This window comes from Haliotis cracherodii, unplaced genomic scaffold (assembly GCF_022045235.1).
Source record: "Haliotis cracherodii isolate W230 unplaced genomic scaffold, xgHalCrac1.p SCAF_17, whole genome shotgun sequence".
Classification (NCBI taxonomy): domain Eukaryota; kingdom Metazoa; phylum Mollusca; class Gastropoda; order Lepetellida; family Haliotidae; genus Haliotis; species Haliotis cracherodii.
In genome coordinates, this window is record NW_027266272.1 from 15,854,419 (window position 1) to 15,879,759 (window position 25,341).

General features: G+C 41.3%; 1 protein-coding gene across 2 annotated transcripts; it reads right to left on the bottom strand.

The window, feature by feature from the left end:
- Positions 1-923: 923 nt before the first annotated feature.
- On the bottom strand, positions 924-25,341 carry LOC139464436 (partner of bursicon-like). Of its 2 annotated transcripts, none has more exons than XM_071245969.1 (3): positions 24,913-25,341; positions 3,089-3,356; positions 924-1,798 (listed from the first exon to the last, which is right to left on the bottom strand). In XM_071245969.1, the coding sequence occupies exons 2-3, from the start codon at positions 3,353-3,355 to the stop codon at positions 1,646-1,648; spliced, it is 420 nt and encodes a 139-aa protein (XP_071102070.1). In that variant the 5' UTR covers position 3,356; positions 24,913-25,341; the 3' UTR covers positions 924-1,645. The 2 variants fall into 2 exon arrangements, with proteins under 2 accessions (XP_071102070.1, XP_071102071.1); XM_071245970.1 differs by lacking the exon at positions 24,913-25,341 and adding an exon at positions 4,399-4,432.

The following is a 25,341-nucleotide window of genomic DNA, read 5'->3' on the forward strand; positions in this document are numbered from 1 at the left end:
TTGGTATATATCACCAATTCAATAGTTCCAAACCTAGATTATATTTTGGATAAATAAACAAGTGAGTGAGAATATCTTACACCGCATTTAGCAATATTCCACCAGAAATTCACACCAGAAATAGGCTTCATATAATGTACTCATGTGGGGAAACAAACACAGGCCTTCAGCGAGACGAGCGAACTCTTACACCACTAGACTACTCCATTGCCCCCATAAACTCAAGGAAAACGGTGGTGTTAAGACTGCCTCTTAATGGGTATTGAATGCAGCCAGTTTCGGAAAGGAGGAAGGCGGAAACAACTAGAACATGGAAAAAAACCCGAATCTAATTTTGATTTCCTCAGCAGCACGTTCAAGGGTCGGTCGGTGCTGAGAAACGGGATTTTTCTTTTTATGTGAGTTAATGTAAACACTAGCACCAGCCATGACAACTACAATCAACGACATAACGACACTGAACTCGTCGGGTTTCTTGCGCTTCTGAAGAGGCCATTTTAGTCAACGTACTATCATACCCATTGTTTACAATTATTATCAGACGTCTTTATAACCAGTATCAGACGTGTTTATAACTTTTATAGGTGTGTTTATAACTATTACCAGACGTGTTTATAACTATTACCAGACGTGTTTATAACTAGTATTAGAGGTGTTTATAACTAGTATTAGGGGTGTTTATAACTAGTATCAGACGTGTTTATAACTAGTATTAGAGGTGTTTATAACTAGTACCAGACGTGTTTATAACTAGTATTACACGTGTTTATAACTAGTATCAGACGTGTTTATAGCTAGTATCAGAGGTGTTTATAACTAGTATTACACGTGTTTATAACTAGTATCAGACGTGTTTATAGCTAGTATCAGAGGTGTTTATAACTTTTATAGGTGTGTTTATAACTATTACCAGACGTGTTTATAACTATTACCAGACGTGTTTATAACTAGTATTAGAGGTGTTTATAACTAGTATTAGGGGTGTTTATAACTAGTATCAGACGTGTTTATAACTAGTATTAGAGGTGTTTATAACTAGTACCAGACGTGTTTATAACTAGTATTACACGTGTTTATAACTAGTATCAGACGTGTTTATAGCTAGTATCAGAGGTGTTTATAACTAGTATTACACGTGTTTATAACTAGTATCAGACGTGTTTATAACTAGTATCAGAGGTGTTTATAACTAGTATTAGAGGTGTTTATAACTAGTATCACACGTGTTTATAACTAGTATCATACTGGGAGTAGACCTGTACATGTCAGGAGGCTGTAATTGATTCCTGGTCAGGTTAACATAAAGTCAATCCATAGGATCGGGTCAGTCTCCAAAGAGAAGTAAGAAACCGGTTTCAGTTGTGAAAAATCCTTCCGTGACACCGAAACCGGTTTAAGTTGTGACCAAGACTTCCGTGTCACCATGACTAAAAGGAACACCTTATCTCACCTCTGACGGTGATCGAGTTCAGCAGATATCGCGGCAAAGGAACAGTAACGTAAGTCAGTCAACAGCCATGAACACTAGGAAGGTAGTCTGTTTCCGTTGTGACAGAGTCATGTCACAACGACGAGTCGGAATTCTAATTCCAGTTTCTCAGACTGAAACCGGATGCACTCCAAAGTCAACACAATCCAGTTTGTATCAATTTTCACACCGGAAACAGCCACAGTTGCGCAGATCCTTGATCGTTGTTGCCGGATGTAGATGCGGCACGAGATTCCCGTCCTCTCCGTAACATTCCTGCATCACAATGCGCCTCTGAGCTTGTTCCCCTTCCCGACAACAACGGCAGTCCTGGGGAAAGAAGTCATCATGAATGAGTGTTTGTTTGTTTGTTTGTTGTTTAACGCCGCACTTGGTCTGTAAATAATCGAGTCTGGACCAGACAATCCAGTGATTGACATCATGAGCATCGATCCACGCCATGGGGATACAATGACATGCATCAACCAAGTCAGCGAGCCTGACCACCCGATCCTGTTAGTCGCCTCTTACGACAAGCATAGTGGGGACCGAGCCACCGCTTTCGAGGCAGACGCTGTACCCTATAGACCACGGAGTCGGTCAGTTTCGATCGAATTTCTGCAACTGTATATAACATATACGTTTTTAACGACACGTAATCTCATTAAAATCAGATCTTAGTTTTCGCTTTCGCCAAACAAAGATCTGAGAACATCCCATTACGGATCACGTCAGAACGATCTTTCATCATACCAATCAGAGCGTCGCTTACCAGACCATGAAAGTGGCATTCGGAATGTGTTTTCTAATCAAGCAACCTCGAAAACGTTAACACGGGGTATTCCGAACGACAGTTACGGGCTTTTGATTATATCCATGCAGTCTTGGCCATCTATAAGGTCCGGGGTTCGATACCCGACCGCGTCATATCAAAAGACGTTAAAAGATGGTACTTGTTGTTACCCTGTCTGGCGCTGGACATTAAGGGGCTAAAACAAGGACTGATCGGCTCGGAGTCAGTATACTGTGTCTGAGTGGGGTATTCATGTTAAACTGCGGCATGGTATCTCAGTGAGCTAGCACTATAAATCGGCATCAGTCCGGTCTAGTACAAGCAGCCACACACACACACGTACATGCACGTCGCTATATAAGTGCAATAATCTTGGACGCGACGTTAAACCCCATTTCACCTCACCTCACCTCGACTATCGTAAGTCTGTGTATTTCAGTACAGTAAACTACGGTTAAAACGAACTCAAAGGGACTACGAGTTTTAGTTCGTTATAACCGTAGTTCGTTATAAGCATATATACAGCATAGCTATAGCAAATAGTCGGGACTAAAAAGTAAGTTCGATATATCCGTCAGTTCGTTATAAGCGTGTTCGTTATAACCGTAGTTTACTGTAATACCACGGCTTGTCCGCTCGATGTGGGAGGAAGCCCATAGTGGCGCAGGTCTCACACCGCTTTAAAGACTCCCACGAGCACGTGTATGTTACTGACAAACTTGAAACCATTTATTCGGGCGAACCTGGGATTCGAACCACGATCATAGGTTCCATGCACGCCTAAGGGACGCAACTCTGCAAATCAAATACGACTGTGGGATTCTTACCTTCTTAAAGGGGTAGTGGTGCACACTGGGAGATACGACTGATTCACAAACCCCCTCACACTTGTTCACCGTTACCCTGGCAACGCAGCTGACCGGTAACCTATGACCGTTAACCTCGGCTACAATGTTCTTTACGATATCAACTTCCGTGGACAATGTTTGGCAGTTGTCTTGCCAGTATGTTGGCCGAACGGTGGCCACAACTGTGGTCAAGATGGCAGCACAGAGCACGTGCAGGACGGCCACGTCGCGTGGCCCGATCGCCATTCTGCAACACAGAAAATGAACATGGCGATTAATCATCTAGTAAACATATCTGGTTTCTGGTTTAGCCAACTGGTTCTTGGTAGAGATATATATTGGATATGCATCTGGTACCAAACACGTCAAAGGCCCTGACGTTAATAGAACATTCACCAGAACAACATAAGTGCGATCATTTAATGATATTAATAAAAAATCACAATAGATCAGAAGATGATTAATTTCGCCTTCAGATTAAAAACTTCATTCCTTGATCCATGGGGCATTTGTCAGAAAACGTGGTGACCATCGAGTTTAGTTACAATATATCTGAAGAGGTTCAGGAAAATTACTGAGAAAAGAATATGTGAAATATTGCATTTCTTCATTGATAACAACTATATAATTTGGTGGTAAGACGTTTAGGTAAGAATTATTGTCTTGCCTATGCGTGTGTTTGTGACGGGTGCCCCTGTGGGGCAGGATACGCTTACATTATCGCGAACACCTGGTATCAACACTATTTGATAGTGATTCATAAACACGTGTTCATGATACAGTCGAAATGGTACAATCGACTCTGCTTTTAGCAGATATTTCTCGTGGCTATGGAAAAGGTTTTATCGCTTTTATTTAATAAGAAGACACTTCCGGTGGGATAGTGAGTATTGCCGCTGTCGTAACTTCTAAAAGCGAAACAATTACATTTATATATGAAAAAGATAAATAAATGGTATAAATACATGAGTAAAGTGTCTCTCCTTTCCATACCTTAACCATTCACCAGAAGAGAAACATGTGTTACGCCGATGGTTGTAAATATTCAGCAATTACACATAAAGCAATCGACCTACACAACGTTATATTCACAATCTACATACTAGAAAACGATATTCAGATACAATGTACACAAACAATATTTATAATTCTACCCACAAATGTTAACACTATGGAAAACTAAAACCAACCACCAAAAACCCCAAACGAAAAGCAAAATATAGCAAAACCAATGAAAACTCATAACAATAAACAATCTGAAAACAGGACAATAAAATAGTGTGTCTTACATTGTCGATCTTATATCTTCAATGCGGCGGTTAATTCGTCCTTGTTTGTGTCAGCAGAATATGGAGGTAATCAGCTGTCAACAGTCCGCCTATCCTATGACGTGTGATCTTTGTTATGTCACAATAGGTATAATGCAAGTGATTCCGTGGATTTTGATTAGCTACCAAGAATTATGTCTGCCTTATGTTTCCATAAACCGACAAAGACCACGCCCACTAATGGACTACTGTTTCCTGATTGGCTGATAATAGGGTGGGTGGGGCTCGTGTTGTATCATGGCGCTGAATGATGTCACTGATTTCGTATTGACGTCTACAGTTGTTTTTTTTGTGTGACTGATTCAATATGTGAAAAACATTTGTAATCAAGTGCACCCAAATGGTGTGTGCCAGAAGGCAAAGTTGACAAGCTTAACCACGTCGGGTGACTTGTAATATCGCCCGGGCCTGACTGCGTACGCCGATCTACGAATCAAGAATGATTTATACAACGTCTTTGCCAAAGAATACTAGTCTCACTTATCCCACGAAACAGATTCCATTGAACGCAAAAGAAAAATAGCGGTGGACATGTTATGAAGAAATCACTAATAATCAATGAAGGCACCAGGTGTTTGCGAAAAAGGTCAAGCATGTCCTTCCCGACCGCAGTACCCGTGGCTTAACAATTTACATAAAAAAATATGTGTTTGTTGTGTGACAATGCCCGCTCTTATTATTGTAGCGAAAGGTTCGATTTAAAAGCTGGAACGCAGGGCGTCTTAAAATAAACTGATTTATCTTAACTTCATGTCAGAATGATGAGATCTGATTGGTCCACGTAATCTTGATAAATACTGTGTATCCCGCCTTGGAGGGGAATAAATTCTCAGCGGGGTAACAAATCTTTTATACCCCGCCACGAGCAACGCAGGCTGCACGTGGATTTTTGAAAGGCAGAATAAAAAAAATTATCCCTTATACCCCGCTTCCAAGCAAAAGGCCGCACGCTTTTCCTGAGTCAGTGAAAGTCACGTGACATTTCACAAGCTAACCTCAATCGAACAGCTATTTTCTATCTACTTTAAATTTGTTTTAATACATTTACAATGTCAAATTCAAACATATCGATAAGATATATTCGTTGAAATAGGATCACTCAGGGTACATGAGGTTTTATGCGTCCCTCGTAGGTTTTATACAACTCGCCTCCGACTTATAATATCTTTCACATTTTTAACCTTAAACCAAAACACATAAGGAACAAAGTGACAATTGTTTCTTATCACCTACCCAAAAGCCCCCAAGGTAGTTTTAAACACAAATTACCAATAGAGAACAGCGGTCAAGGCCGTGCTTAAAACAATACAAATAACGCAATAATTAAGAAACATACACGGGGGAGTCTTCACATCGGAGGCGTCGGAAAATATAACATCCGGGGGATATCTCATTCCTGTAGTTTCCCCCCAGGGCAGCGTCTAAAACCGGTACGACTTCACCGTGGGCGCGTATATACGGGGGCGACACCGGCGTCAAACTACTTCAACAACGGCGGTGTCAACCAGTACAGTATCAGTGTTGTCCACCCATAACAGTAGTTTTACTGAATAAGCATAGTTATTATATCAATATATATACAGTAAACTACGGTTATAACGAACTCAAAGGGACTACTAATTTTAGTTCGTTATAACCGTAGTTCGTTATAAGTACATATACAGCATGACTACAACAAGTAGTCTGGACCAAAAAGTAAGTTCGTTATATCCGTCAGTTCGTTACAAGCGTGTTCGTTATAACCGTAGTTTACTGTACATCATTTATGATGCATCAACGAGTTAAGGTGTGAACTCGGGAGGCTATAACCATGAAATGTGTCTGTAAAGGTGTCATCAACATCTTCCCGACGCAAGGGCGTTAACTGATTATAAAACCCTTCCCACGGGAAGATTTGTATCAACGAGTCAACCAATATTTATTGAATAATTATGGATTTACCCAGTACTAATAAAGAACAACGAAGCGTGATTTTTTTATACAGTAAAGTACGTTTATAACGAACACGCTTATAACGAACTGACGGATATAACGAACTGATTTTTCTGTCACGACTATTTGATATTGTTATACTGTTTATATGCTTATAACGAACTACGGTTATAACAAACTAAAGTTAGTGGTCCCTTTGAGTTCGTTATAACCGTAGTTTACTGTAGTTATATATGAGATAGCTACGCGATAAATCGCAAAGAATAATGAAGAGCGAAGTGTGGCTTATTTCACGTGGTCGTTGTTTAAAACACAGCAGAGAGAATAATTCTATTGTACGATAAACAACTCCCACACGTCGTTTATTTCAGAGAGACACCATTTCCATAAAAACTATTTTTCCATATTCCTTTCCAAGAAATGTTTGCTAGAAGCTGAGTCCCTGGTACGATTCCGACTATATCACAAACATGTGCTCATGGATCACTATCAAATAGTGATAATACCAGGTGTTTGTAAAAAAAGTGAGGGTATCCTGTTCCATTGGTAGCACCCGTCATAAACACATGCAAAGGCAAGTCACTGATGCATCCTTTGTGACTTTCACTGACGGTTTTACTCTTCGTTTCCCTCTATGACATAAGCATGTGAGGAGTTGGGTTTGACGACGCTTTGAACAATATTCCAGTAATGTCACGGCGTGTCAGCTTGATGTAAGGTGAGGTGAGGTGAAATGGTGTTTAACGTCGCGTCCAAGATTATTGCACTTATATAGCGACGTGTGTTCGTCTGGCTGCTTGTATTAGTCCGGACTGATGCCGATTGATAGTGCTAGCTCACTGAGATACCATGCCGCAGTTTAACATGAATACCCCACTCAGACACAGTATGCTGACTCCGAGCCGACCAGTCCTTGTTTTAGCCCGTTAATGCCGAGCGCCAGACATGGTAACAACAAGTACCATCTTTTAACGTCTGTTGGTATAACGCGGCCGGGGATCGAACCCCGGAACTTCCGCTCTCCAGGCGGACGCTCTACCACTAGACCACGGAGGCGGTCCAGCTTTATGTATGACGACATCCGGAAGAGAAGCAGGTCCTAGACAGGTGCACGTGTATGGTGCTGACAAACCACAGGGAGAATACATCCCCAGAAACCTTTGCTTGGCGTAGAGGAGAGTTTATGGATAGGGTGGTCAGGCTCGCTGACTTGAACATGTGTGATCAAAGGCTTAGACCATTTCCCATGATATCAATCACTGGATTGCTTGGTACAGACTCGATACTTACAGGCCGGAGTCACAAAGCTGGAATATTACCGCGGCTTTAAACAAACAAACAAACAAACACAATTCATTACCCTTGATCAGGCACTAAAGTTTCAAAAGTGTTTTCCTTTTTATGTCTTATAGAACGCGTATAAAGTCATTTAGAAAACGAAGAGCACAGAAAAGGCAACAAGAAGCTCATGGTCTATATCCTTTGACACACCGTTTCACCGTCAGAAGTTATTGTCAATCAGGATGTTGAAGGATTTTGGAAGAACCACACTCCGAATAAGTGGATTTCCAGATCCATAGTGTCATATACATGTACAATACCCCACTCTCTTCAAACAATGTCGGACCGCCTCCGTGGTCTAGTGGTAGAGCGTCCGCCCGGTGAGCGGAAGGTCCGGGGTTCGATCCCCGACCGCGTCATACCAAAAGACGTTAAAAGATGGAACTTGTTGTTACCCTGTCTGGCGCTGGACATTTAGGGGCTAAAACAAGGACTGGTCGGCTCGGAGTCAGTATACTGTGTCTGAGTGGGATATTCATGTTAAACTGCGGCATGGTATCTCATTGAGCTAGCACTATAAATCGGCATCAGTCCGGACTAGTACAAGCAGCTACACGTACATGCACGTCTCTATATAAGTGCAATAATCTTGGACGCGACGTTAAATCCCATTTCACCTCACCTCACCTCAAACAATGTTGACAATATCTCAAGTCCTTCCTACAAACATAGTTATTATGAACAGCTCATATATATTTTTCACCAAATCTACAAATACTTAAAACATTTTGTGTGCCGACATTTACTGGGTCACGTCGAGCGCCTGGTTGTCAGGAAAGTGGCCTTGTGGCTTGTTTGTCTGACGCCGCTGGTTGGAAGAATTACAACCAGTTAGACAGTGACAACCAGACTCACGCTTCCTGTTGATTACAGGAGACGTGCTATTTGTGGACAGACATACGTTCGACAAGGACGTCAAACATCCTTTGGTCCATGTACCCGACTGTGACGACACCGTCTGTTGCCCCTCATCAACGAGACTGGTGTTAACGTGGATGGTATGTATACATTTAGCCAGCAACTACTTCAAGCTCCAACGCAGCGCGTGTAACTTTCACTATGAGAACGGTATCACAGCGTACGATGAACGTTCAGATCACATCCATGTCAGGACTCATGCTTGTTCGTGCACTCGGCTAGGGATTGTATTTGTTTGCATGGCTTGATAGCGTCATATTTATACGGCGTCATCGCTGGTGTCATACCTTTGTTACGACATCGCTGGTGTCATACCTTTGTTAAGACATCGCTGGTATCATACCTTTGTTACGACATCGCTGGTGTCATACCTTTGTTAACACATCGCAGGTGTCATACCTTTGTTAAGACATCACTGGTATCATATATTTGTTAAGACATCGCTGGTATCATATATTTGTTAAGACATCGCAGGTGTCATACCTTTGTTAAGACATCGCTGGTATCATATATTTGTTGAGACATCACTGGTATCAAAACGACATCGCTGATATCATATCTTTGTTAAGACATCACCTGGTATCATATATTTCTTACGACATCGCTGGTATCATATATTTGTTAAGACATCGCAGGTGTCATACCTTTGTTAAGACATCGCTGGTATCATATATTTGTTAAGACATCGCTGGTATCATATCTTTAAGACATCACTGGTGTCATATATTTCTTACGACATCACTGGTGTCATATATTTATTACAACATCGCTGGCATCATATCTTTGTTAAGACATCACTGGTATCATACCTTTGTTAAGACATCGCTGGTGTCATACCTTTGTTAACACATCGCAGGTGTCATATCTTTGTTAAGACATCGCTGGTATCATATATTTGTTACGACATCGCTGGTATCATATATTTGTTAAGACATCACTGGTATCATATATTTGTTACGACATCGCTGGTATCATATCTTTGTTAAGACATCGCTAGTATCATATATTTGTTAAGACATCGCTAGTATCATATATTTGTTAAGACATCGCAGGTGTCATATATTTGTTACAACATCGCTGGTGTCATACCTTTGTTAAGACATCGCTGGTGTCATACCTTTGTTAAGAAATCGCTGGTATCATACCTTTGTTACGACATCGCTGGTGTCATACCTTTGTTAAGACATCGCAGGTGTCATACCTTTGTTAAGGCATCACTGGTATCATATATTTGTTAAGACATCGCTGGTATCATATCTTTAAGACATCACTGGTATCATATCTTTGTTAAGACATCACTGGTATCATATCTTTGTTAAGACATCACTGGTATCATACTTTTTTTTACGTCATCGCTGGCATCTTATCTATACGACGTCATAGTTGTCGATATATCTACATGACACCCTTGCAGCATTCGTATGCATGCACATGACGACCTTCGCATAACTATCATCTGTACAACGCAGGCATCACATGTACTAGTATACGACATCAGCACAGGCATCACATGTACTAGTATACGACGTCAGCACAGGCATCACATGTACTAGTATACGACGTCAGCACAGGCTTCACATGTATTAGTATACGACATCAGCACAGGCATCACATGTACTAGTATACGACGTCAGCACAGGCATCACATGTATTAGTATACGACATCAGCACAGGCATCACATGTACTAGTATACGACATCAGCACAGGCATCACATTTGCCTGTCTCTGTTGGGAAACGTTTTCTAATGTACAGAAATAATACGTTCTCCTTGCGCGCTGAAGTGAAGTGGTGAACACGGATATCACTTCATTTTAATGAGGATATATTTGGTGCTTTCTCCGTTGTCTAGTGGTAGAGCGTCCGCCCGGAGAGCGGAAGGTCCGGGGTTCGATCCCCGACCGCGTCATTCCAAAAGACGTGAAAAGATGGTACTTGTTGTTACCCTGTCTGGCGCCCGGCATTAAGGGGCTAAAACAAGGACTGGTCGGCTCGGAGTCAGTATACAAACACACACACGTACATGCACGTCGCTGTATAAGTGCAGTAATCTTGGACGCGACGTAAAACTCCACTTCACCTCACCTCACCTAATTGGTGTTTTTCGTTGTGCAGGAATGGCCGGACATCAACAAGGTCAAGACGGAAATGGTTTTAATCTGAACCAATAACTGCCATGACAACACTCAAAATACTTTCATCTTCGCCGCCCTGTCTTAATTCAGAAACCTATTCTGAGAAATAAATGATGAACATGTTTATATTTCAAGATGATTTCAAGATATTACTCGCGGATGCTAAAACACAAAACTATTTAAAAAACCATCGCATTTTCAACTTCAAAGAGAGCTGGTCAGTTGCAGCCGAAATAAACCATCTGAATCTGGCATTTAATCTTTTCGCCTAGTATCATCACTCTTAGATAGTAATTCATAAAAACAAGCACAGTTGGAATCATACAATCGATTCTGCTTTGGGTAGAAATGTCTTATGAGGTAAGGTTTTGTCACTATTATTTACACAAATCTGAAGTTGACATCACGATACAAATATTATTTGTAAGATTGAACGCTTGAATCACCTTGAATATTAAATCACACACATCAAGATAAAATAAGAACAGAAAAATCCTTCTCGATCAATCTGTATCCATTTTGCCCTTCAACTTGAAACGTTTATCTGACATATTTCGCTCGTTGCTGAGAGTTACCGGTGTCGAGACTGTTGCCTGCCCCTTTGCCGTAAACCGATTCGCTACATCCGCCCCTTTCCTCGATATATGCGTCTTGCAGCTGGCTTGCATAAAGAAACGTTGTAGAAACGCCACGCACGACAATCGGTGTTGTTCAATTTGCCGATTCTAGATCTAAGACTTATACAAGACTCTCAGAAGAACTACTTCTGGCCAGCACTGACACGTAAATAGCCGAGGGAAACACTATCAAATAGATCCCAAACAATTTCAATTAAGATTGGTAAGAAACCCCGGTAATCCGGTCAACAGATAATCAATATGCCTTCAAGGCAGCTGGATAAACAGATTATGTGGGCATTTCGTTGGCGGAAGTCTTGTCTGAAAACTGTCTATTGTAAGAATGGTTTCTAAGTCTGGTTGATGTCTCAGGCAATGCAGTGTTGTAATACTGGTTCTTGTAACCACGTAATGAGTTTACGATTTATCGACGAAGGCGGCTATTTTAAAAACACGCCAACTCTATTTTCGCTGTTTCAAAGATACACATCATCCAGTGATAGGATTCCATCTCCTGTATTCCCATTGCCTACTGTGGCCGCCTCCCTGGCCTAGTGGATAGAGTGTCTGTCCAGAGAGCGGTAGGCCTGTGGTTCGATCCCCTGGCCGCTTCCCTGGTTTAATGGATAGAGCGTCTGTCCTGAGAGCGGTAGGTCTGTGGTTCGATCCCCCGGCCGACTCTAAGGTGTAGTGGATAGAGCGTCTGTACGGAGAGCGTAAGGTCGGCGATCCCCCGCCGCGTCATAACAATAGTCGTTAAAAAATGGTACTTGATCTTACCCTGCCTGGAGCTCGGCTTTAAGGGGATAATGCAGAGACTGGTGGGCTCAGAGTCAGTTTAATTTGTCTGAGTGGGATATTCAGGTAAAATATAACTGCGGCATGGTTTCTCATTGGGCTGATCTGGTTGACAAAAGGAGACACCTAATTTGTCATACAATGGTTCTCTCAATAGCCCAGTGGTCTAAGGCGCCACAATTCGATGTGCAGAGTTGCGTTCCTTGGGCACGCCAGAAACCTATGATTGTGGGTTCGAATCCCGGTTCGCCCGATTATGTTTCTAGGTTTGTCAGCACCATACCCGTGCTCGTTGGTTTCACCGATGTGGTAAACGTCTGAGACCTGCATCACTTCGGGCTTTCCTCCCACATTAAGCTGACACGCCGTGATATAACTGGAATAATGTTAAAAGCGGCGTTAAACCCAACTCACTCACTCACTCACTCACTACAGTCAGGGCAAGCAGCCTGGATAATGTCGGAACGATGTTACATTTATCGGACAATTATCCCCCAGGTCAGTTCATAATTAACACATACATGGAAAATAATAATCACAACTTTTAAAATAGAACTAATATAATTACATGGACTTATATTCCGGTCTTATATTCAAGGTTAAAATTCTGGTCTTCACTGCCAAGTCCCAGACTATGTATAGTTCGTCAATCGCGTGATGCAGTACGACTGCATCGTGGGTTCGAATCCCGAATTTACCCCCGTTTCGTCTGTCACCACCAAACCTTCTCCGTGAACACCTTGTTTCATTACTGATTTTCAGTGATCCATTTAAATAATTTTCACCACTGTTTTGCCTTTACAACCAATGGATACTCAGGACTTATTAATCTCTGACGTTGACTTCCTTATTTGCTAAGCGTCTCCAGCCAGCGTGAAGTTGGCTTTTCTCCAACATTAAACTGATACATGTGATTTAGCAGAATACTGTTCAAAGCGTCGTATAACCAGACGCAATCAGTTCCTCTTAATATAATTTAATCACTGGCAACAAATTGCAATATTATATAATTGTTCATTTATAATTATGTTTTGTAGATATGAGAAGGTTTTGTGTACGACGTCCATTCACTGGATGTCACTGCTCACCGTATGCTTTCAAAATACAGTTAAAAGGGTTGGGGAGATGAAATGGGGTTTAACATCGCGTCCAAGACCATTGCATAGCGACGTGCATGCACGGGTGTGTGTCTGCTTGTACTAGTCCGGACTTATGCTGATTTTATAGTGCTTTCCCACTGAGATACCATGCCGCAGTTTAACATGAATACCCCGGTCAGACACAGTATACTGACTCCTAGCCGACCAGTCCTTGTTTTGGCCCCGCAATGCTGAGCGCCAGGCAGGGTAACAACAAGTACCGTCTTTTGGTATGACGCGGCCGGGGATCGAACAAAGGACCTTCCGCTCTCCACTTGATCATGGAGGCGCTCACAGTTAGGAGGTGAGCTACAGAGGATCATATCTATCTTTGATAAATATCAATCTGAGATCACCCAACTGATGAATCAATACGTCTAAAGTTATCATCGGAACTAATTAATCGCTGACATGGCAGAATTTCTGCAGAATTGGTGGCTGGGCGGTGGAACTGTTCTTACACAAAGGCAGCATTGATTTCGCTAAGTAAATCCCTCGGTAACACGCTGAACGTATTCATCAGCATTACTTACAGTTAATAACAAGACATCAATACCACGTCATATCACCGCTGAGTGAGAGAGACGGGTACAACGCTCCTCTACTACCGCTTTGTCAAATATTCCAGCAATATGACATCTTAATGCAGAGAGATTCCTCGCCATTCCTCGAAGCTCAATTTTTGTCAATGTCCTAACCATGTTTTCTAAGAATTGCCGAAAAGTGCGGGCTGTACGATCACAAAAAGAGTCATCACAGCTAATACTTGACGCCTGTCTGCTAATTACAGAGTGAGTGAGTTGGGTTTAACGCCGCTTTTAACAATATTGCAGATATATCGCGACGTGTCAGCTTAATGTGGGAGGAAAGCCGGAAGTGATGCAGGTCTCAGACGTTTACGACTTCGATGAAACCTACGACCACTGGTATGGTACTGACAAACCTAGAAACATAATCGGGGCGAACCGGGATTCCAACCCACAATCATAGGTTTCTGTCGTGCCCAAGGGACGAAACTCTGCACAGCGAATCTCGGCGCCTAAGACCACTCGGCCACCCGTGCCCCCGTTAATTAAAGAAGAGTTATCTGTTACCCTGCATCAGCTGTTGGTGTCTGCCACAAATCTGGTTTTAATCGGAAGTGTGATCAAAGCGAAAACCAATAAAGTACGGGCAAATCAGATATCGCGGAAAACCAAAGTGTTTAGTCCGGCAGAATGTTGACATGACCTTGCAATATAGGTCCCACAGTTGTTTTTGCATGATTTCATTTGTTCAGACACTACATATGAATAAACTAATGGATGCTTCTTTGGCACCCTTGAGGGTTTTGAAAAAAAATAGATTAAAAAAAATTGACCCAATTTTCATATTCGGCTTCATTTTTGTAGTCAGCAAGAAACACATAATGAACTTTTCAGAGTATATAGATGTTAAATACACTTGATATACAACATATATGTATAAGACTTTTGGTCAGACATTTGGTAGAAGTTCTTTTAAGTATTAAAACATCGGTAATTATGATTTTCTAAACCTCTTTTATCTAATAATTTCTAAATTTCTAATATGAATTAAGTAATAAGTTAGCTGATCAGCACAGTCATACTATGCGACGTCATTAACAAACGATAACGGATTTGCTAAGGACCGCTTCACAAACAATCAAAACAATGAACATGCTTTACAACGTAAAACAAACAAAAATAATGCCCATCAAGAAGAATATAATCAGTTTTGACGATTTCCGTGCAAGTTTGACTAATTTACAAACCAAACGCCTTTTGTCAAACGTAATCACTGTTTTCTTAAACTCTATTAAGTTATCATTTACACCGGCTTTTAAAAGTACAATAAATCATAATATTTACAATATTCCTACACAGCTGAAATTCCATGGTATTTGATTGTGTAACTATGTAAGTAAATAAAAGACATATAAACAGCGAATTAAAAATCTTAAACTCAAAATAACCATTTTGTCTCGCTCTAGATGAATCTAAATTATTTTTGAACATATGGTACAAGTCAATGTAAGGAATTGCATCGGACATAAATTTTGTCACTGATGTGCCAAATTTGGAAAAATCCTCCACATGGCTACCATAACATCTTTTGAAAGCTTTACTGAGGCCTTGAATGTTGTAGCCTTGATCAAACAACTTCTGAGAAAGAGTGGACCGCCGGGGTTCGATCCCCGACCGCGTCATACCAAAAGACGTTAAAAGATGGTACTTGTTGTTACAAGGACGGGTCGGCTCGGAGTCAGTATACTGTGTCTGAGTGGGGTATTCATGTTAAACTGCGGCATGGTATCTCAGTGTGCTAGCACTAAAAATCGGCATCAGTCCGGACTAGTACAAGCAGCCATACACGTGCATGCACGTCGCTATATAAGTGCAATAATGCACCTCACTTCACCCGAGAAAGAGTCGGTGGCACTCAATGAAATCATAGCAGAAAGAGCATGCTCGATTATACCTCAACAGTTGTGAAATGTAGACACCAAAGGCTGGAGCTGCAGGAATATTGTTCGACATGAAGTGAAAGTTGACTGTTAGAAAGTTGAAGTCATCTCTCTTATCACACATTCTTGTTTTGTCACTCTGAATGTTTATGCATAAATCTAAATATGAAACAGATGAAGCGAGCTCACCGGTCTCCTTTATTTCTAGTTCATTTGGGTAAATCAGTGGAAGGGAATTGGCTATGTGATTGTTATTGAACGATATCAGATCATCGATATACCTGAATCTTCTTGCAAATTACCTTGTTTTGACTTTGACAATCTGAGCCAAAATTCCGAATAATCGGAAAATGTAAATTACATGTTATATGTAAGCCACATGTTACAGCACTTGTAACTGTAATATATACCACAGGGCCCAAAATACGGAAATAAACTACAGCTCTGAAAAGATGTAAATACAGAAATATCAGCATCTGATGGCATTGTGTAACGATCTTGTGTGACGTCTAAACCAGGCTTACTGTTTGTTAGCCACGCATGTTGACAGCGCTACTCTGACATCTGTTTGTGAGGTTTCCTAATATTTGCCAAAGTCCTCATAGTTAGTTAGTGCAGACACCCGAAGTGCTTCAACTCATCCACTGTTTGACACGAAGTAAATTTGGATCGACAGATGTGTTTCATTAACGCCCGGAATGTCCCCCTGCGACAAGAACGTACATTAACGTCAGCTCTTGGTTCGTGTCACTTACGGCAGTCCTGTAATTAGTACTAAATCACTGAATGCAGGCAGCATGTTACAGTTGGTTGGTTGTTTAACGCTGCACTCAGCAATATTCCAGCCATATGACGGCGGTCTGTACATAATCGAGTCTGGACCAGACAATCCAGTGATTAATATCACGAGCCTCGATCCACGCAATTGGGATCGATGACATGCATGACTGGGATCGATGACAGCGAGCCTGACCACCCGATCCCGTTAGTCGCCTCTTACAAGCATAGTCACCTTTTACGGCAAGAATGGGTTGCTGAAGACTTATTCTACCCCATGGGTCGCATGTTACGATATGGCGTACGTATGTAAGGGTCATTTTATCCAACTAATGAACCGTCTAAAGGCAAGAAATACCAGAGTGAGTGAGTTAAAATTCAACGTCGCATCGGCATTATCTCAGCCATATAACGACGAGAGAAATACCAGAAAAAATATGAAACATACATACCTTTAGTGAAACAATACAGTGTGTCGTGGTATAAAAGGAATTCGATCAACGTGAACGAGAGAAAACAACACGTGCAGCATGGACCATCTGGAGTCATGAATGTAAAATTGAACAACTTCTCATCACCTACCCCAGTAGGTCAGTGGGAACACAGTGGGTTACAAAACTTAACACGATATTTGAGGTTGTAGATTCGAAGACGGTGATAGGTTTATAAAGTGAAATAAAGCTACAAACCCTTTTCCATATCCAATAGAGATATATGGGTAAGGCAGAGTCGATTGAACGATTCCGACAATATCATGAGCATGTGTTTATGAATAAACACCAGGTGTTCGCGAAAACGTGAGCATATGCTGCCCCACCGGTTGCACCCGTCACAAACATAACGTGATATGCTTTGCTCCTTTCCGACTGAGTGAGTGAGTGAGTGAGTGAGTGGGGTGTAATGGGGATAATATTACTTTGAACAGTATTCAGTTATAGCACAGCTTACTGTTGTGAATGATGTGAATGATACCATAGTTCATAATCAGTCAATCCCGGGAGTCGAACCCTTAGTCAGCGGACGCAACTCTGTAGATAGATATATTGCAACTTAGACCCCTGGATCATCTCGCACAGAAACGCCACAGAATGACTGTCGACGTCTCTCCACAAACAAAATATGTTTCAACCTCGCTTTATGTTTCTTGTTAGAATTTAAATAAAAGTAACAAAACGTTTCAAGGTAAAAATAGGAAATGATTAAGATTTCAAAGAGTGTCATACGACTTTTTCTCAAAAGTTGTTTGATCATGGTTCTAACTTTGAAGGCTTCAATAAGGCTTCATGAAGGCTTTCAAACAGTTTTGAAGCCACGTGGAGGACATTTCCAAGTTTGCTGCATCTGTGACAAAAAGTATGTCATATGCTATTCTCTATTTGTTTCCTTGTACCATATGTTCCCGTGTTTTTTCAGGATAACCATTGACTTGCTTTTGCATGTGTTTGTGACGGGTGCCAACGGTGGGACAGGATACGCTCACCTTTTCTCGAACACCTGGTATTATCACTATTTGAGTCGGAATCGTACAATGGACTCTGCTTTCGCATAATATAGGCAGATTTCTCAAAACATAAACCTTTAGGAATGTCAAGTATAAGGGCTAATCCGCTTCCTACGTTAACAACTTTAATTAACTTTAGTTCAAACAACAAACCAACCAACAACATAACAGGCTCTCTTTACATTTGTGGTCACTGATCATTAAACCAACGAATACAAATAAAAATGGCTTAATGTGCACATACGTTATAACATTACAATCATCCGTGCTCATTATAGCATAATCGCCATTCATTCATTCATTCATTCAAGCATGGTCAAGAAGGTCAAACGTTTGCACAAAATATAACATATATCTTGAAACCAACAGCAAAGATCTGCAACTAACACCAAAGATCTTCAACTAACAAACATTCACACACATTCTCAGCTGAACCCATAAACCATTTCAGAGGGGGCACGGGTGGCCCAGTCGTCTAAGGCGCCGAGATTCGCTGTGCAGAGTTGCGTCCCTTGGGCACGCCAGAAACCTATGATTGTAGGTTCGAATCCCAGTTCGCCCCGATTATGTTTCTAGGTTTGTCAGCACCATACCCGTGCTCGTGGGTTTCACCGAAGTGGTAAACATCTTAGACCTACATCACTTCGGGCTTTCCTCCCAAATTAAGCTGACACGCCACGATATAACTGGAGTAATGTTAAAAGGGGCGTTAAACCAAACTCATTCACTCACTCACCATTTCGGAAAAAAGTCGAAACGTTATGGGCGACGTCGACGCCAGGGGACGACTTTCGACGTCATGGCCGCCAGGGTTGCTAAATGCCTAGAAAACATCTTCCCTATTAAGAGGCTGATGGATATTTTCTATCATTTTGAATTACCGATACACTGGTTTACAATGTAGTTTTAACAAACCATCTATCACAGAGAGCTCACAATTGAAACACCCACGCAGTCTTTCAGTCTTAAGCCTTGATTCCTACTCTTTGTTGATAAACGCGCTAACGAACTTTCACGGACAGCCAGTAACGTGGTTGATAAATGATCGACGAGATTGAGGATTTCAGTCAAGCGGGTTTCATGAGCCAGACATTAATTGGTGATTTGCGTCGTGGTAGCTGACCGATGTTTAGCCTAGGTTAATGCGCAATGGGTCTTAAAAATATCGGTTTGAATAAAGATACCGTATTATTGTTATCTATATTCCATTGATGTATCTGAAGTCAGTGATAATGGCTTCACATTGTCGTGTCCACGTTGTCGTTGTCAATCGATCTGTAATGACGACGTGTATACACATGGGGGACGTTATACAGAACTATTATCTAGCCAAGGGTTAATATCGTTTCCGACTGATTTCATTCGTAGTTAATGTAGCAGGGTGGCGGTGCCTTGACTCGATGAGTGGGCAGAACATCGTCACTTATGCGACATACACTTACAGATGAACATGCGAGTGGCGATACGGCGTTTTTGAACCGTAAGATCTATGTCATTTAACCCCAAGAGCAATGGAATTAGAGAGAGCAATGGCATTAGAGAGAGAGAGAGAGAGAGAGAGAGAGAGAGAGAGAGAGAGAGAGAGAGGGAGAGAGAGGGCGAGAGAGAGCAATGGAATTAGAGAGAGAGATAGAGAGAGAGAGCAATGGAATTAGAGAGAGAGAGAGAGAGAGAGAGAGAGCAATGGAATTAGAGAGAGAGAGAGCAATGGAATCAGAGAAAGAGCAAAGCGGTTGCAAAGAGCAGAACTGATTCGAATCAGACTTGCTTTGCACTTTACACAAACTGATTAGATCGAAAACCCTAACCAAACAGTTTCCCCTAAATATATTTTATATACGGCATTAATTTGCGAGAAGTCCTCTCGAAATGATGTCCCTCAACCAATGAAGTTTTTAAAAGAAAATTGATAAAAATGAAGCTGAACATGATTGATTTCTATACTAGAATTGTTTGCTCTCACACATTTCTATACGACTTTGAGCACAAACTGATGGTCTAAGTTTAATTCCAACGTTAGCCTTATAAGTGCTTCCTCTCTTGCACAAAATTTCAAACAGGGATACTTCTTAATTCAACAGACCGCCTACGTGGTCTAGTGGTAGAGCGTCCGCCCGGAGAGCGGAAGATCCGGGGTTCGATCCCCAGCCGCGTCATACCAAAAGACGATAAAAGATGGTACTTGTTGTTACCCTGTCTGGCGCTCGGCATTAAGGGGTTAAATCAAGGACTGGTCGGCTCGGAGTCAGCATACTGTTTCTGAGTGGGGTATTCATGTTAAACTGCAGCATGGTATCTCAGTTGGCTAGCACTATAAATCGGCATCAGTCCGGTCTAGTACAAGCAGCCACACACACACACACACGTGCATGCACGTCGCTATATTAGTGCTATTATCTTGGACGCGACGTTAAACCCCATTTCACCTCACATCTTAATTCACGTGTTAATTTCTAATCAAGAGTAAAACTTACCCATGTACAAACGTTTGACTTTTTAATTTCCACACAATCGCTAAACCGTCTGTATTTTCTTTATTATTAAGTCACATTATGCGCGTCCAAACTAGTGTGTCGGTAGATACACAAATATTTCAATAACCGTGAAGATCCGGGTTAGAATTGGACCAGGTCTTCAGCAACACGAGCTAGCTTTTGTCGTAAGATGCGACTCTGCTTGTTGTAAGAGGCGACTAACGGGTTCGGGTAGTCAGGCTCGCTGATTTGGTCGATGCATGTCATCGTATCCCAATTGCGTAGATCGATGCTCGTGATTTCAATCACTGGATTGTCTGGTCCAGACTCGATTGTTTACAGACCGCCGTCATATTGCTGAGTGCGGCGTTAAACAACAAAGAAACAAATCTGATTGTTCAGCTCCCAGCGTTAGCAAAACCTATAAAATACCGATGGAAGTTACAAAATTTGTTCATATGAGAAGATATGTTGCTTTATTTCAATACGCGCATGTGTTAGATGTATAGCAACGCTAAATGTGTAGTTGATGCTGAAATGCGTTGAAAATCATTTTCCTAATATTTGAATATAACCATTTTTGTGGGGCCAAGTGGACTCTTCAGGGCATAAAGATACAGTCTCTTCAAAGTTGGTAAACACACTTTGGGCCCTGGACACCAAAATTTTAGCTATTCTAAGGAATTACCAGAATAAATTGAAATGAATGAACTCCAAAAGACTAGTGTAAGAAAGGAAAATGCCTAGATGTACCTAATGGCACTTAAACACGTTTGATGATTTTCATACTAAGTTTCATCATGATGGCATGACGTCCGGCGGATAATCAAGACTGGTTATTCTATTGCATTGACAATTTATATCCAAGAGGAAACATAGATGAACTCAATTGTTGTCAGGGGCAACCTGCAGATCTATAACGTCTGTTACGAGTTTGATGATTCGGCCTTAGCAATTGGTGGTATCAAAATATTTTCTAGATATTTCAGTTTTTTAACTTGGAACGGATTCTGTTTTAAACGTTTAACGCAAGGGAGGAACATATATGTATATGCATACACTTCTCCTGGGCCCACTTGCACAAAGCGAACTTAGCGCTCAGATGATCCATACTCCCATACTTTAGCATAGGCTTACAGTAGTATTAGCGCTAAGATCGTTTTGTGCAAGTGGGCCCTGGTGTTACAGTGGCCGATATTGAGTCACATGTCCGACCATTTTGGGAAGAGCTCCCAATTCCAGTGATGGGGAAATCATTAGATTATGATGATTCCGAAGGATTAGAATGATTTCCCTAAGTTAAACCATGTTATGGGCGATGTATAATTCAGTTTTTATTGTATAAAATGAACGTTCAGGGTGGCTAGTGAATTCCTAGATCAGAAACAACTGCAAGAACAATGGTTTAAACGTTGGAAAAAACTCAGTTCCAAAGTTTTGGGATGGGAACAGGGTCATGTTTTCATTCTGACAAAATCAGCGTTTCACTGGATCTACAGTCGGAGTAATATACAATAGCTCTAACTGTCATATGTCTATTCTGAAAATGAAGCTATCGTCGAACTGAGCGAAAACGTAGTCACCTTGACCTCTTCGAATACTCTGCAGCACGATCAACTTTATGGGGATTTGTGAGTGAGTGAGTGAGTGAGTGAGTGAGTGAGTGAGTGGGGTGTAATGGGGATAATATTACTTTGAACAGTATTCAGTTATAGCACAGCTTACTGTTGGGAAAACATACGAAGATGTGAATGGTGCTGATGTGAATGATACCATGGTTCAAAATCAGTCGATCCTGTGAGCGAGTGAGTGAGTGAGTGAGTGAGTGAGTGAGTGGGTATGGTTTAACGCCGAATTTATTAATATCCCAGAGGGGGACACCAGAAAACAGATCGGTTTTATACTATTGCGAAGTAGGATTCGCTTGACAAAATAAAACCTTAGAGAGTGTCATTATGTTTTCAATTATAATTTCTTTAATTCTATTCTTTTTGTGTGTGTCGTCGTCAGTTTCAGTGTTTCACCGGAAGTAGAACCCCAGTAGTAGGTAGCCATCGGGAAAAAAACGAAACACCATAGGCAAGGCCACGTAAGGATTAGTCAGCCAGCATAATACCCGGGTATCGCCGGTTCCACTTGGTGAGCACCATCGGGAATCACTTCGGGCTTTCATCCCACATCAAGGTGACTCGCCGTGATACAACTGAAATACTATTCGAAGTAGCGTTAAACCCACCAGCTCACTCACTAACCCACCAACAAACACGTGAACAATACCCGCTTTGATAAGGAGTGTACACCCGAATACATAACGTCACCAGTAGAGATTATCCATCTCGATTATCCAACGATTATCCAAGCGTAAAAGGCAAAAGAGCGGTGAAAATAATATGAATTGAAGACAGAAACTAAGTGATGGCACCAGGTGCAAAAAAGGTAAACAGGTCCTGCTCTATTGGTAGCACCCGCGACTAACACAATCTTCATGAAAAAGTAGGTGTCTGTTTGTTGCCTGATGCCGGCAAATACAAAGCACCAATAATTAATAGAAGACGTCTACGAAGCGAAGGGAATAGACTTTCTGTATGCAAGCTCTACCCAGCTGGATCACGCCGATAGCTGCTATCACCCCCGACAGACACTATTAATTATCAAGCGAGTCTAATGTTGCAACTTATCAACACAATCCAGTCACCATGAACCCTCGACAGACGTTATTCATTACTTTCATTGAACTTCATATTGACTCGTCGACATCGTGCTGATCAAGCAAAGGTAATCTATCAGTCCAAAGGCGAGGATTATGGATGGCTTGAACGACGATGGCTCAAATACCTACAGCAATGTTTTGTTTTGTAGATGTACGTCAGGTAATCGTCAATAGTAATGATTCACGACTACTTGCTGTCAAATTTGACCTTCCATCGTAATGTCACTCTCCTTGTCATGACCCGTGAAGATCCTGGGTACAACCTATGCTTGCCGTAAATGGCGACTGTGCTTGTCGTAAGAGGCGACTAACGGGATCGGTTGGTCAGGCTCGCTAACCTGGTTGATGCATGTCATCGTATCCCAATTGCGTGGATCGATGCTCATGGTGTCAAACACTGGATTGTCTGGTCCAGACTCGATTATTTACAGAGAGTGAGTGAGTGAGTGAGGTTTTACGCCGCTTTTAGCAATATTCCAGCAATATCACGGCGGGGGACACCAGAAATGGGCTTCACACATTGTACCCATATCGGGAATCGAACCCGGGTATTCGGCGTGACGAGCTAACGCTTTAACCACTAGGCTACCCGACCGCCCCTATTTACAGAGAACATTGCTGAGGGCGGCGTTAAACAACAAACAAACAAACAAATGTAGACATATCTATATATCTATATATAATATTAGAAACATTGATTTATTCCTTTTAGAATTTCAACAAAGAGTTAAAGACTGTTGTGTTCAATCTCTATTTTCAAAGTTAAATGAACATTCAAATTAAGATTTTTCGCAAGTGAACCACATTTGCTTCATATACACCAAAGAGACCAAAGAAACATTCAAAATTATTAAGAATTGGAGAATAAAAATTATGAAAAACATAAGTCGGCGAGAGGGTGTACCTAGCTATATAGAAACCTTAAATTTGTCCTTTTTGTCAAACTCTTATAGAAGATGAGTTACATTTTTGTTAGTATGCACAAATTATGAGACATACTTATTTTCACAACAATAACTTAAAAAATGAATATTCTCCCAGAACTTAATTAAGTACAAACTTCTAACATTGAAACTTTGTCATTATGTGCTAAATACATTAAAGATGCCCTGTCTTCTCGTTGTTCGTTATTATAATTCCAATTTGTACTTTGTATATAATACATGTATCCATAGGGTACTTGGGCCTGTGGCCTTTATACTGAAATAAACTTCTTCTATTATAGACAGGGGTGGTCGGGTGGCCTGGTGGTTTAAGCGTTAGCTCGTCACGCCGAAGACCCGGGTTCGATTCCCGACATCGGTACAATGTGTGAAGCCATTTCTGGTGTCCCCCGCTGGAATGTTTCTAAAAGCGGCGTTAAACCATACTCACTCACTCATTTTCAGCCACCATCAAACATGGGTATATACTTTCTTTCGCTCGGCAGTTTATATCAAAATAATAACTTATTTTGTAAGTTTTTATAGTTGTAAGGATAACAAGAAGAAGAACCTACCCCAAACAAATATACAGATTGTGTTTCTTTTCACAATCGTTGATATAGTAAAAGTATAACATTACCGGGATAAGTGTGTGTCTACATAAACAAATAGGATCATAATATAACACTAATTTTGGTAAACAAGGTGTCATATCCTGGTTAGAAAATCTTTTCAAATTCTTACCTTTCTCCTGGGGCGAGAGACTTGCTTTTCAAAACTGGTTAGAAGATTCCTTTCAAGATTAAACTGTTTGTTTAAGTTCAAAGCTAAAATCATCAGTCTTGAAGTGTGTATCAAATTAGTTCCACACAATGAACTGTCGTCTGCTGGCTGTCGTCTGCTCAGATGTGAAGGCGGCGGGCGACGCCATATTGGGTTTCAAACACTGAATCTGCGCTTCATCCAGGAAATGAGGTAAGGCTAAGATTTAGACAGTGTAATTAGCACTTGGACACAGCAAGGCGGAGCACAATAGTCTACCGGAGCTGTTAACAATATCGTCTGCTCGCTAGAGCGGCCTCCGTCACCACGGCTACTTGGAGAGGATGCTTTGTTTCCCAGGGCGAGATTGTGTGTGGTTCTTAAAACGCAGCAACCGACACTCTCATTGTC

Excerpts from the sequence above, each read along its gene's own strand:
- LOC139464436 (XM_071245969.1), bottom strand. The coding sequence starts at position 3,355 with ATGGCGATCGGGCCACGCGACGTGGCCGTCCTGCACGTGCTCTGTGCT. Across the intron at positions 1,799-3,088 it reads ACCACTACCCCTTTAAGAAG|GACTGCCGTTGTTGTCGGGA; the intron begins GTAAGAATCCCA and ends TTCTTTCCCCAG.